This window comes from Tripterygium wilfordii, chromosome 8 (genome assembly GCF_013401445.1).
Source record: "Tripterygium wilfordii isolate XIE 37 chromosome 8, ASM1340144v1, whole genome shotgun sequence".
NCBI classification, from domain to species: Eukaryota; Viridiplantae; Streptophyta; class Magnoliopsida; order Celastrales; family Celastraceae; genus Tripterygium; species Tripterygium wilfordii.
Window position 1 is genome coordinate 4,509,791 of NC_052239.1, and position 15,041 is coordinate 4,524,831.

Genomic DNA, 15,041 nt, shown 5'->3' on the forward strand with positions numbered 1-15,041 from the left:
CTTATTTCTTGGGAATTGAGGTGCAACAAGGTGATGATGGAATTTTTATCTCTCAAGGGAAATTTGCGAAAGAAATCTTGACTAAGTTTTCCATGAAGGATTGCCAACCAGTTGACACACCAGTTGAATGTGGCATAAGATTGACCAAAGAAGGAGAAGGCAAAGCTGTGAATCCAACTTATTATAAAAGCCTGGTTGGATGTTTGCAATATTTAACTTGCACTAGGCCAGACATATTATTTGGTGTTGGCTTGGTAAGTCGATTTATGGAGACTCCAAAGAATTCTCATATGATGTCGGCAAAAAGGATTTTGAGATATATCAAAGGAACACTTGATTATGGAGTATTTTATTCTTCATCCGGAAATTTGGAGTTGACTGGATTTAGCGATAGTGATTGGGCTGGAAACTATGATGATCGAAAGAGTACTACAGGGTTTGTTTTCTATCTTGGTAAAGCTGTGTTTACGTGGTCTTCAAAGAAGCAAAATGTGGTTGCTTTGTCAACATGTGAAGCTGAATATATAGCAGCATCTTCATGTGTTTGTCATGCGATTTGGCTGAGAAAATTACTTGAAGAATTGCAGTTGAAGCAAGAAGGTTCAACAAAGATTTATGTAGATAACAAATCAGCTATTGCATTGGCGAAAAATCCAGTTCATCATGAAAGATCAAAGCATATTGATGTTCGATTTCATTTCATAAGAGAGCATGTGAAGTCCAAAGATGTGGAGCTCATTCATGTGAAGTCAAGTAAGCAAGTTGCAGACATAATGACAAAGCCTCTCTCAATTTAAGTCTTTCAGAAGTTGAGGAGAATGCTTGGAGTAATGGCGTATGCAGAAACAAGTTTAAGGGGGGAAAATGTTGACTAATTAAACTTGTTATTTATTGTTTTGATCATATCCTTGTCTTGAGTATTGAAAAGTCACCTAGAAAATAAGGAGAGTCATAAAGAAATTCATGTATCTAAATTAACTACTCTTAGTATAAAGTGTAGTGAAGAAGCATGTAACAGAGACAGAGAGAAAGAGCACTAAGATATAGTGCAGAGAAATAAAACTTTGAAGTATTCTCTCTTGAGTGTTTACATACAAGTTTATAAATATTCCAACACAGTGACAATGCTACCTGAAACTGATGCTCCCAACACAACCTCATATTGCTCATTTAGGATCCACTTTCTTGTCAAATATAGATGGGCCATATCTTCATTGTCATCAAGAAGATGCTCAATTTCATCTCTTACCTGACATTAGACAATCATGCACCACTTTTAATAAATGAATAATTGCACATACACCACTAGAAAGAAACATATACTTGGAGTCCAGCTATTATCTCACAAGACAGTAATAGGAAACATGCAAAAGATGACAGACTAGAACCAATTTTCGATAAAAATATTAATTGCCTAATCACCATTATAGGGGTAACTAGGACAAGAGTCCCTCCAAATCTGTGCTATGCTTAATGTAATCACCAAATAAACTACTATAAAACAACCTCACTGCACCTTAAGTCACAGATTGCAAACAAGACTGCTCTGTAAATGATAGTGACATTTGGATCAAAATTAAAAATTAAAAATTAAAAAAAAGCGTAGGTTGTCAAAGAAAGAAAAGATCCTGCAACTATCATACATAGATTGTGCCATACTTGTGTTGGACCATTGCTTGGGTTGGTGAGAGATTGAGACCCCACACATTACTCTCCTACTTCCCTTTTAAGCGCCACACAGATCTACTACTACAATCTGCATCAACGAAAAAAAAAAGTCCTCCCCTTGTGTTAATCTCCGTAAATTTTCACACTTCCTTTCTTCTTGTAATGGCATCGAAGGGGATTCTGTTGGGGATGGGCAACCCCTTCTTGGATATCTCGGCTGTTGTTAATGACGACATCTTCTTGAACAAGTATGATATCAAATTGAATAATGCAATTCTTGTAGAGGTGAAGCACATACCAATGTATGAAAAAATGTCTAGCAAGTACAACGTGGAGTACATAGAGAAAGGTGCTACTCAAAATTCAATTAAAGTTGCTCAGGGGGTGCTTCAAATTCCTAGTGCAACAAGTTATATGGGTTGCGTTGGGAATTTGGGAAGGACAAGTTTGGAGAAGAAATGAAGAAGAACGCGACTCGTGCGGGTGTTAAAGCACACTATTATGAGGATGAGTCTGCAGCTACAGGAACTTGTGTCGTTGTGTTGTGGGTGGAGAAAGGTAACTCATTGCCAATCTTTCTGCTGCAAATTGCTACAATCTGAGCATCTGAAGAGACCAGAATTGGGTATTGGTTGAGAAAGCCAAGTACTTTTATATAACTGAGTTTTTCTCACTTTATCACCAGACTCCATACAGCTTGTTGCCGAACATGCGGCTGTAAATAATAAGGTATTCACAATGAACCTTTCTGATGCACAGGAGAAAGTTTTGTCGTATATGGACTATGTCTTTGGCAATGAGACAAAAGAAAGAACCTTCTCAAAAGTTTGTGGCTGGAATACATATGATGCTGAAGAAATAGCTGTAAAGATTTCCTAATGGCCCAATGCTTCTGGAACGTACAAAAGAATTACTCTTATTACTCAGGGTGAAGTTCCCAGTCATGCTATCACCTAAAGAAAAACTCGTTGATACAAATGGGGCAGGGGATGCATTTGTCGGAGGATTCTCTCACAGTTGATTCAAGGGAAACCAATTGAAGAATGTGTGAGTTGGAAATTATGCTGCCAATGTTAACATCAAAAGGTTTGGTTGCACATATGCAGAAAAGCCAGATTTTAACTAAGCTATTCCATTTTCCCACTGGTTGCTAGCATTATTTAAAAAATTTTGTTTTGAGCTCGAAATTGTTAGGCTTTCAATCACTTGTGTTTTACTTAAGTATGAAAACATATGTCCCTCCTGGAGAGTGAAGCATTATACTTTTCTGATGTTGTGAGAATGCTTTTGGATTATGTACCATACCCATTTGAGGACAAGTATTTTGTGGCAACATAAATTATTTCTTCAAAAAAAAAACACTATTATAAGTAGATTATTTATTTATACTTGACTCCCAACTAAGAACTTCTGAACTTCCAAACTTATAAACTCCCAATTATAATAAGCTCCTGATGTTCTTCAAAGTTATTTTCCAAAAAGGATGCAACAAAAAACCACTTTGTTTTCTTCTTATGCTGCCTATTATAGTCAGTGCATACACAACATCATGATTCATGGGTAAGCACTATGATTACAGGAAGAAGACATACTAGCACAAATATAGATAAAAAAAATCTCGTGCACAAAACTCCGACAGTCGGCGGAATGGGGACAGGCAAGATGTACATAGCCTTCCCCAGCATAATATGTGGTGAGGCTGTGTCTGAGGTTTGAACATGTCACCTCTAAGTTGCACCCAATAACTCAACCACTTGGTGTATACTAGCACAAATATAATTAATAAAAAGAAGCAAGGGGCTCGTCTGAATAAGTGATGTCGCAAGACATAATCCTCAAAAGGAGAGAAGTCATAGAAAGAAGCAACATAACCTCTTGTAAATAGGTGGCACCCCCATTGTGCCTTATTAAAAAGCTTATTTTCCCGTTTAAAAGAAAGAAGCAACATAAAAATTACAAAAATTGACAGTCAGAGTGTTTTTTTTTTCAAAATGACATCCCTGTACACTTTTATTAGACATATAACGCCCAGTTATAATTTTTTGACAAAGTAGCACCTTGTTGTTGTTTGAAAAGACGGCATTAACATTTTTAAAAATGCCGCTACTGATAGTAGTGGTATTTCAATAAAAACTTTAGGAGCTTGATGTTTCTTCTCTCCATCCAGCCATCAAGTGATGACGAGTGTTAAATCTTCAGCTCTTCAAGTGATGATGCATGTCTTAAGAAGAAGTGAATAACCTTCAAGAGATTGTGACTTGCCGACTATCTCGCAGCTAACTACAACGGCATTAATCCTCAACACATTACACGGTGGACTATTATCATTTCACTAAAACTCAAGACACTCTTGCATGTGCATCCTAAGCTAATCCCATATTGATTGAAGGTGAATTAACTACAGTTCAGATTCACCATATATATCTGTTGTGAAATTATTCGCAAGCGGACAAATCGCACAAGTAATAAAGAATGAGTAGAGTATCGTTCCCACGAGGATATTTTGGCAATTTCAATTTAAAGTCGATTCAAATAATTATTACACTAATTGGCAATGCGAATTGTTGATTATAGTTTATGCAATGCTAACAAGTAATTAAAAGATGACTAAGTAAGTAACAATTTTAACAATCAACCAACCACAAATAACAATTTAGTTTCCAAGAAAGTTAAGCACTAGGGTTCCTAATTTCACCACCTCTCATCCAATTGAACTCCATTGATTCATTAACTCTCGATTCTCAAATTAGTTGTTGACAATCAATTTCCCACTCTATTCCATGTTCTATTCCTAGATACATCGAATGTGTTTTCAATATAAATCCGGGTTATTCCTAACACTCGGATTAGTACATTGTAAACCCATTAAGATCAATGGAAATCACTTAACAATTGCATAAGTCATAAACCTATATTTCTATGGTTCATTCAACTTATGTTTTCTATGGATTCTTGCAACCTTAGGCCTATCCTTCCGGTCTCAACCCAAGCTAAAAATCATTCAAATGGTGATCAAGCATTTGAAAGCAATAAGTATATCCATAGAAAATCAACAATAATAAGAGAGATTAAAGACTAACAATCAAGTTCATTCAACATTCAAAGAGGGGTTCCATTAGGACCCCTAGTTAGAGGATTAGTTCCTCATAATCACGAAATACAACTTGAAATCCATACTAGCAGTCATTTAATACAAGAAATGAGAAGAAATTAGATGAAACCCCTGAAATTCCAGTTTGAGCTCCCAAGGGCTGCCGTCCAAGCTTGAGAGAATTTCTCCAAAGTTCCAACCCCTCTCAAAACCTAGCAACTTATCCCTTTTATACTCCCCACAACCCAGAGTCGTTTATCTCACACTTCTATGTCATTTTGAGCTGGCCTTCCTTGACTTTAGGTTAATTTCGGACAATTAAATGCCTCAAAAATCGCGAGATTGCTCTGGCCGATCGATCGGATGAATTCCCGATCGATCGGATTTTCTCACTGTCTCATTTCTGATTCGGTGGATTCCGATCGATCGGGCATAAATCCGATCGATCGGATTTCTTCAATGTCTCCACTTCTTGGTCCTTTCTCCCCAATTTGCTCATTTTCTTCCAAGATTGCCCTTACACCTGAATTACAAAATTAAACACTTTTTAGGCAGAATTAATCCAAAACAACTCTAAAACAATGCAAGATTTCATGTAAATTGATGCACAATTATATGCATATAATTGGCATATCAATACCAATGATCAATTGGCATATCAATACCAATGATCAAAAGAGCTAGTAATAGTATATATCCTTTTTAACCAATTGTGCACTATTCCATAGGTCTGCTGCCAGAAGAAACTCAATGACCTATGATGATAATCGGGTATAGCATTCAGTCATTCACATTCCTATAAAAACACGGAATATTCAATTCACACAGTTTTCTTAATTTCACTTATGAAAACAACTGTATTAACCGCAAGCGACGTTACTTCTTTTGAACTTTTCTTTTTTGTTTTTGTTATAGAATTTTTCACCTGGTATACGGTGGCTGGCAGAATATGATAACTTATTTGGTCGAAACGCAGGTGTACGTGCTAGTCTCGTCATCGTACACTCATACAAGTAGCTATAGTGCTATACGCACGTGGGCAAGCGTTCCTGAAGAACCAGGAGTACGAAGAAGGCCTTAAGATCTTGTCCATGACTCAGTTCAACCTTCAAGGTTGGAACTTGTAGTGCAATGCCGCTACCACAAGTACCGACTAACATTTTTGTTAATGCCGCCATTGCTAACGACGACATTGAGAATGACAACAATAATGCCGCCGTTCTTAACAGTGGCAAGGTGCTATTTTGCTAAAGAAATAGAATTGAGTGTTATATGCCTAATAAAATTATACAGAGATGCTATTTTGAAAAAAAGCTCAGGATTTGCAAGCAAAATGCATTGCCAAAAAACAGAAGAAGATAAAAACAAAAGAACTGGCCCCAGCCCTCACAAAATCAAGGGTTGATCTAAGTAAATCTCAAAATGTAACAAGAATACAAATCGTTTTTTTCCTTTTGTATTCATTAGCGGAATGTTTTCTTCCTTTTCAAGTTTTCATAGTTTTCTCATGCTCAAGTTCATATCAAGCTCAACTCCTATGAAAGAAAAAATTTAGAAATAAATTATTACTGATATACCCACCTTCCTTCCATTCATAAATTTTGGACTTCATGAGGAGGTGACATGACAAATTTCAATAAGAAATATACCATACAAAAAGAGAGAACCACCATACCTTTTGAACACGAGCAAGCAGACGGGTAACTTTGCTTTTCAAACTCCGCACAAGTTCAAGATTCTTGGTGCTAACATTCCTGGCCAGATCATCCAAAATAGGGTAAGCATCTCTCTCGAGTTCTTCAACACTGGCATCCAGAGCCTGAAACTCAAATGGGAGCACCGACTCTAGACCTTTGTCTGAAAGTAGTTGTCTTAGCTGATCCATAATTGGAAGAACCTCCTGGAGGAGAGGATTGTCATGATCCCACATCGGAAGATGTGGGCATGCCAGTGTAGTATATAAGTGGGAGAGCCTTCCTCCCACTGTAACCAAGGTTTTCATGGGATGGGCTTCTCTTCCCCCTATCCCTGCCCATGAGGGCCTTGGCTACAGCCCGGCCCATTCGTGGGTGTGAGGGTTGGGCCTTGGATTATGCGTGGGGGCCTAGGGGGTCATCACATTTGGTGCTTTCATTGAGAGTCGAGTGCCCCGACCTTGGGGCCGCGTCCGTGGAGTGGCCAGCCATGGTGCTCGACCCACGGGGGGTGGACTGCCCGGAGGGGCCGGCCATGGTGCCTGACCAACGTGGACGTTGGTCTTTAGAAGGGGAGGGTATTGTCATGATCCCACATCGGAAGATGTGGGCATGCCAGTGTAGTATATAAGTGGGAGAGCCTTCCTCCCACTGTAACCAAGGTTTTCATGGGATGGGCTTCTCTTCCCCCTATCCCTGCCCATGAGGGCCTTGGCTACAGCCCGGCCCATTCGTGGGTGTGAGAGTTGGACCTTGGATTATGCGTGGGGGCCCAGGGGGGTCATCACAAGGATCCAGCAACAAGACTTCTTCAGCTGTTACTATAACCATAATAAAATCCAAATTGACAACCATGGCCTTTTCCCTACCTGCAATAGTATGAGATAGCATTTACTTCCTTTTCTCATAATAAAGAATCACAATAAACAGATAAATAAGCAGAAAAATGATTGAAGGATCAAAAAGATAAGGCGGGGACGGCTAAAGAGAACTATTATCAAACACATATATTTAGGTCTCTAAAGAATTTTAACACATAGATTATAGAAGACTATGGAAAAACAAAAGAAAGGAAAACCCTAACGCAGAGAAGAGAAGAGAATTAAAAAAACTGCCTTTTTTGAAAAATTTTAGAACCAACCAGACTATAAAGTAAGCAAAAGTACACACAGTTGCCCAATCAAACAACCGAACAGACTAAATAAACATACAAATTGATAGTTTGAAGGTGACAGTTGCATATCCACATCACATCCAACTCTAACAGTTAACAATGCATATAATGTCTCATGAATTCCATCAAACAGAGAGCTTGTGGTACAAGGAAACAAGAAACTTACCAAGAATATTGGAGGAGTCAGAGAATACAGGGCAAAAGATCCTCAAATCCCTATAAGGGATGGTTGCCCACTTTATGATTTCACTCTTCTCGTACTCCTTCACTATCAACTCTCCATTTCGCTTGATGCTCATCCACAGCCTCACCCCTCCCGCCTTTTTCTTTCCCTTTGATGATGGTAGCCCGGCCGCTGTCGGAGATGAATCTGCAACCAACGGATGAGAAGGAGAAGGCGATGGTGGTCATAGCTTTGCCACATTCTTAGAGCGAAGCCTTCTGTAGATGCCTACCCGCGACATCTCGCTCTGTCTCTCTCATTCTCTTCTTCTTGTAGGCGTTCGATTAGTTTTCTGAAATGAGTGGCCGCCTCGTGAAGGACAAAATTTTCGTCTCGCTCTTCTTCTGCCATTAAGAGGGACCTTGGGTTGCGGAAGAAGAGTTTTTCAGCAACATGCATAGAATTTTCTTTTTGAAAAGAAATAAATATAGTTTTTAAGCCTTACAAGATGCAAATACATTTTAAAAAAAATTTCATGGAATAATAAAAATAAAAGAATACATTTTTGGATAGTAAATATATATCCTATTTGATTCTTTTTCTTTTTGAATTTCACCATACCTAAACATCTATATCTGTCTATACAATATTATAGAGTGGAAACTTAGAAAAAGTGTTCAAATGTTTTGATGCAGTCATGTCAACAGAATATTCTTATTTATGGCTGCGAAGTGAAAGCTTTCAACCAAAAAAAACACCACATTTCCATTATTCATATGTCATAAATGTTTTTAATAATATGCATCCTTCATAATGGGATGTGTTGGGCGTGCCTAACAAAATGGTATTCAACAAACATTGTCATGATTCATTCACTTGGCTTGAAAAAAAATGTATACATTCAACCAAATTAAATGCCACATTAAATGATCCTTGACACTAACTCATTTTATAAAGAGATCGAGTAGATGTTTTTGACATCCTTCATTCTTTCTAATATGTACCAATATTTCTTTCTCCACAAAATGCTAAATTTAACAATCAATTTATCACAGTTATCGGTTGTGGCATACATATGCAAATGCAGATCATATTTTATGGGATCCCTATATAATGCAAAAAACCTACCCATAATTCAGCAAAACATTATTTTGTGTTGGAGAAACAATCCTTACATCGAACGCACGAAGGTTCAACCTTTCGTTAGCCTATTATTTAACAATATGAGGTATACCATTATAGTGTGAGAGCCAAATCTCCTATGTTCCTTTTACCTGTACAAATTCAAACAAGTTTGTCATATAAAAAACAAAAGTCCACAGCTTTGGTGACCTAAGTCTAAATTGGAAGATACTAAATCATCCGAATAAAATTAATCCCAACTTCCAATTAGTTTTGGAGTTCATTGGAGGTGTACTATGAATCGAAGGGTTAAGAGCCATTCTTGATGTTGTTGTCTTGGTTCCTAAATTCCTGATGTTATCTATGCTTTTGTCCTTCTATTCCATTTGAAACGGTACGTATTACGATAAATTACGTGCAAGGCTATTAAGCATTTTAGTTGTAGGGTAGACATATAAATGTATTTAAACATAAAAGTTAAATATGCTTAAATTAATAAAAATAATGAAAAAAAATAAATATTAATTAATTTATCTAACATAAATAAAAATTTCAATGAATACAATTAATTAATTATATAGTATACAAATTATTGTTTTGACAATCGCCGGGGTATAATGGAAATAAGTAGATTTAATAGGGATAAAATAGACAATTATCACGCAAATGCAAGAGAATGTTTCAAATTAGTAGCATTGTAAAAGTAGTATAAAATACTGATGAAAATGTCTTGGAATATGTGCACAAAAAATGGTGTTTGAATGACAACTAGCATTTATACTTGCTAGTATAAATGCTAGTAAAAAAAACTCTTTCAAACGGGGTCTAAGAGTTTTGATTTGTTATATTTTGACATTCTCGAAAGTGGAATACCATTTAGCCGGGAAAGTGAATATTGCTTATTTTTATTCTTCGTTTGAGCATTCCTTGTTAGAAAATAGAAAGGAAAGTTTATTTGTTGTAATTTGGGGTCATCCTTTTGTTTCTGCTTGCTTTTAAGTTCGAGATTGTGGGCATTCAACCACATTTAAGTTGAATTTCCTTGTACATTCAAAAATCCTTTTGAACTTTAAAAGTCAATTTCTTTATTTTCCGTCTATCTTTTAAAATCACGTCACTCTCCAATGTTATCATTCTATTACTGTAATTTGTGCTATTGATAATTAAATGTATGTTTAATGCTTCTTTATCAAGGTTGATGTTGATTATTTTATATTAGGAAAGTTAATTCGTTAGATTAAGTATATTGATGTTGATTAATTTGAATTATAAATGTTTTTTTGTTGGATCATTTTGAATTATACGCATTGATTTGGTTGATTAATGTTAATGTTGATTATCATCGAATCAAGTCGGATTTGATTGGGTTTGGGTCCTACGGGGCAAGGAGAGTTTTTATTGGGGCAGGGACAGGGTGTGAAAGTTGCTCTAATGCATACAAGTAGAGGTGTAGGGTGGCTGTCCGATTGCCCATCCCTACTTTCAGTTAGTGGTTTTCTTTCTTTTTCTTTTTAAGTAATATAATATTTATGGTGCAATATTTTGATAACTAAATAAATTAAACTCACATTATAATCTGGGATCCTAATTAGATTGTAAATATAATTATCAAAAAAAATGTATATATAATGTAATACTATGAGTAATAAATCTCAGCTTAAAAATATGGTTTAATGTTATTTTAATACAACTAATGAATGTGTTTAACCCCTAAAGAAACTTAGAACATATAAAAATGATATACATAAAAACAAAGTAAATTATTTTACCAAACCCATGTTATCTTAACAAAATCAATAGCAAAAACTCATAACCAAGGCAAATGAGGATCCACATGTTTGAGGCCTTAAGGTACCATCAACTCATTATAAAAAAACAAATAGAGCTCAAATAAGTAAATATGATATTTGTAATGGAATTAAGAATTTAGAGTGACAAGATTTAAGGAATTGCCAATACTCCCATAACAATCCACATAACAGAAATATCGAATATGCAATAGTTTTGCCCTTCATCAAAATTAAGAAAGAAATAAGATTCCCTACCTCAATCCCACAAACCCTATGAGGGCAACTCCAACAGAGGTCTCAAAAGGGTACGCATATCCATAACCATTGATATGTATACCTATTTTAGAGATTTTGTGAAGCCAATATAGTATGCAAATGGAGTCACAAATTTACGATCTCAGTTTTGGTTCCCAAACGTATATACTTGGAGAGGAGAGACAAGGGGTCACAAAATGATGCAGGAGAGAGAAATTTGTGTGCGCAATGGCTATGAACAGGGACGATTGACCTCAATCTCAATCATACAAACCCGCAATAATATCAGAGAAAGACATGGAACTCATATTAGAATCATAGAAAGCTTACTCATCGATTGGGTTCGCTCTCACAAAAAAGGGTTCGACGTGGGTTTTCGACTATTGTTCTATCTGTCGTAATCATTCTCCTCTACCTCGAATAATCCTCCTCCGTTGATAGGTATAAATTGATCGTCTCTTTGTTTGCTACTGTATTTGCTTTTGTGCTCCTATGGTTGTCTATTAAAGAAGTAATTGAGATTGTGGGGTGGGTTACCATCACAATTGATTAGTCATTATTGGCTTTAATCCCATTCCATTCGTTGTTTTAAAAATTAATTTCATTCCCAAGGTTAGTTAGAGGATCAGCCAAGTTCATCTCTAACTTCACATAATCAATGAAGATAACTATATTCTTAAGCAGTTGCTTTATTACTTCATGTCTCAAACGAATGTGTCTATTCTTTCCATTATAGATTTTATTTTTTGCAATGGTTATTGCAGCCTGATAATTATAATGCATAGACACAAAAGGAGTCGGTTTCATACCCAAGGAATATCTAATAAGAAGTTTCTTAACCATTATAGATTTTATTTTTTGTAATATGCACGTAACATAAGTTATATATGGTCTTGTAAAATTCAATAAATGCATCAGACTCCCAATAATCTGAGCATATTCAGATTGAACCATACCATCTCCTTTAATAATGTAGTATTAGCATCATATGGAGTACAAATAGGAGTTACATCATAATTTTCAAACTTTTAAGTAGCCTTTCAACATAGAATTCTTCTGTCATTATCAATCCACTATCATCTCTTATGATCTTAACACCCAAAGTAACACTAGCTTCACCCAGGTCCCTTTGACGGCTTCAATCAAGTCGCTTGCTTGTTTAGGTCAACACAAGAACTGGCCCGACTTTGTCAAAAAACACCAGTTGAACCGATCAACGAGCCGGGACAGTTCTGATAACACTGATAATAGGTTGATATTTGGGTGGGTTTTGACCAAATTAAACTTTTTTAACCTACTCTTGGATTATATTAAAAAACTAAATATATAAAAACATAAATTTTGTTAGGAAAGATACTATTAAAAAATTTACTAACACTATATAATACTTATTTTTTAAAAAAATAATAAAGAGCTAGCTGCATAACTATAACAAGTCAAGATCCTGGGTGATATGCGGGTATGATCTTTTTTTTTTAGTTTTATTTGTTAGTTTTTAAGTTTTTTTTTATACTAAATTTTTTAAAATTGGGATCGACAATTAATTTGTCAACCATCTGTTTCTACATTGAAGCTTAGTTTTTCAAGTTTTCTCGTTTTTATTTATCTTGTTGATAACAGACAAGTTGTAGTTCTTACCAAATTCGCTTCCTTTAGGTTTCTCAAATGTCTTCAATATTCTCTTGAAAAGCTTCTCAGCCGCTACAAAGGATTAAAAACCATAACAAAAAAAAGTATTCATAGTTAAAAACCCAAACTTAAAATTGAAAACGAAAACATTATCTTCAATTCTACAGGAACGAAACATATGCTTAATGTATCACTTCACAAGCGTCATATGCAAACCAAATCACAAAGCAAACTGAAATTTCAACAAATAAGTCAAATTTATATAAGAAAAACATCAATAATTTGAGATGCAAGTTCAGATCAAATAATTATAGATTTGTTGAAGCAATCTAAAGAGTAGACTGCAACAAATAAGCTTAATTTATGCCTAACTCAAATTTTAAATAATATTTTTTAACTACAACAAATTGTGAAGCGGAAAAAAGGAAAAAGAATTATATGAAGAAGTAAGTTCATATCAGGTTATGTCGTTCGAGAGCTGAACCAACACCCTTAGATCCCGACGAAGTTCAGTTCGGTGGAGCTACTACTGTGATTTGAAAATGGAAATCCAAAGGCAGCTAGGAGAGGAGGTATTGTAGTGCCCAAAATCAAAAACCCAAAAACTGATTTGGCCTAGCTTTCAATCCCCTAAAAGAAGATATGCGTGAACTGAAGAAACTAACCTAGATTGGTATGAATCTCCGTTCAATTTGATGCACACACTGCATCAATACCGAATCATGAATGAGGAGAAGAGGCATTCAAAAACAGAACGGGAAGAGTCGTAATTCTCATACCTCTTCTGACGATTCATTGCGTCTGTGGTTTTTGGTATTTGTTTTTTTTAATATATTTTCTTTTGCCTTTTTTATTGGCTTTGGACAATTTAGCTTGGAGAAACCGTGAGTATTTGAATTAGAGTTTAGGAGCGGTGAGGAGTCCACGTGGGAACCAACTAAAATGAATAGTAATTTAGGTGTCAAAATAAGATAAACATTTGTTAGAGCTCTCCTTTATTGATAAGTATAGATAGATATAGATATCATGGATGAGACACTTAACAACACATTTTTTTTCTATATTCATTTTTCAATTGAAATATTTGATTAGTCTAATATATATTTAATTGTTATTTATAATTTTTTAGGTTATATTAAAAACTAAATACATAAAAATTTAAAACTTCTTATAAAATATAATACTATAAAATTTTTTAACACTAAAATACTTAATTTTTCTTAAAAAATTAATAAAGAGCTTGTCGCATAACTATACTATCATGGATGAGACACTTAACAACATTTTTTTCACCGCAACGAGAGTCATCTACGTTTGGTCCATGCAAATCCTGAGACATACTTGAATCACCCCATTCTCTATGTATGTGTATGTTGATAGTGCCAAATGTTAATGTGTAAAATTGAACTTACACTACAATATAATCCAATTTTTGATATATGTAATGTGATAAATATTTGGTTGAACCATTACCCTCAATTATCACAAGCTAACCAAAATATAAAGATAAATATTCAAAATACCAAAAATATTTTTAGTTGTAGATCCTACGTTTTATCCATTTCCATGAATTCCCCAAGTAATTTCATTTTTATGTAAACATGTGAGAAACCACTAATTTCTTTTTAATGAGCATTAGTAACAATAAAAAACAAAAATAAAAAGGAGAAAAATATGAATAATATTGTCGATGATGTGAATTAGGAAAGATGGAGTGCACTTATCAAATATATTTTGGAGAAAATTTATTTACACATCACAAAAGTGCTTAGTTTACACATTTTTTAGGATTTTTTATTTACATCTATATCTTTGTATGAAATGTTTAATATGCCCTTAAATGAAAATAAATCAACACAACCATCCCAATTTTTTTTTTCTCAATAATCAACTTGATCGTCCGATTTTGTTATCAATAATCAATAGTACCATCTCGGTTTTTGTAACAAAAAATCATAGGACTATATCGTTTTTTAAACAAAAAGTGGACATGGTTAACTGATTACGTCAATTACACAATTTAACACAAAAATACAAATCAAGCTCAACAAAATCATTAGTAGGTGATAAAGATCCAGTTGGGTCAATTCATTCATATTGAGAGGCTTGAATCTGCTTCACCAGTCTCGATTCTTGGGAGAATCACTTGGGAAATAACACTCCATCTTTGAGTAGATCAAAGTCTTAGTTGTCGAAACATGGATTGAACTTGGATGTGAAGAAGGAATCACTTACAAAATTGAAGACAACAACTTATAAAGAAGGAATTCATATTCGGGAGCGTTACGTGTCCCTAACAAATTCAGGCATAACATGTAATGAGACAATGTAATAATGAAAGTCAATGTAATTAGACAACGTAATAATGAAAGTCAACGTAATTAGATAACGTAATAACAAAATTCAATGTAATTAGATAACGTAACACTGTTATGGCCGGTTATAAACGAAAATG

The 15,041-nt window shown here is 35.0% G+C and overlaps 1 protein-coding gene and 1 pseudogene across 1 annotated transcript; one reads left to right on the forward strand and one right to left on the reverse strand.

Moving 5' to 3' along the window:
* Nucleotides 1-1,099: 1,099 nt before the first annotated feature.
* On the reverse strand, nt 1,100-6,689 carry LOC120003569 (magnesium transporter MRS2-4-like). Its single transcript, XM_038852587.1, has 2 exons — nt 6,435-6,689; nt 1,100-1,249 (listed from the first exon to the last, which is right to left on the reverse strand). Exons 1-2 carry the CDS (start codon nt 6,687-6,689, stop codon nt 1,100-1,102), a joined length of 405 nt encoding a protein of 134 aa, XP_038708515.1.
* Nucleotides 1,849-2,794, forward strand: LOC120004584 (annotated as a pseudogene).
* Nucleotides 6,690-15,041: the final 8,352 nt, after the last annotated feature.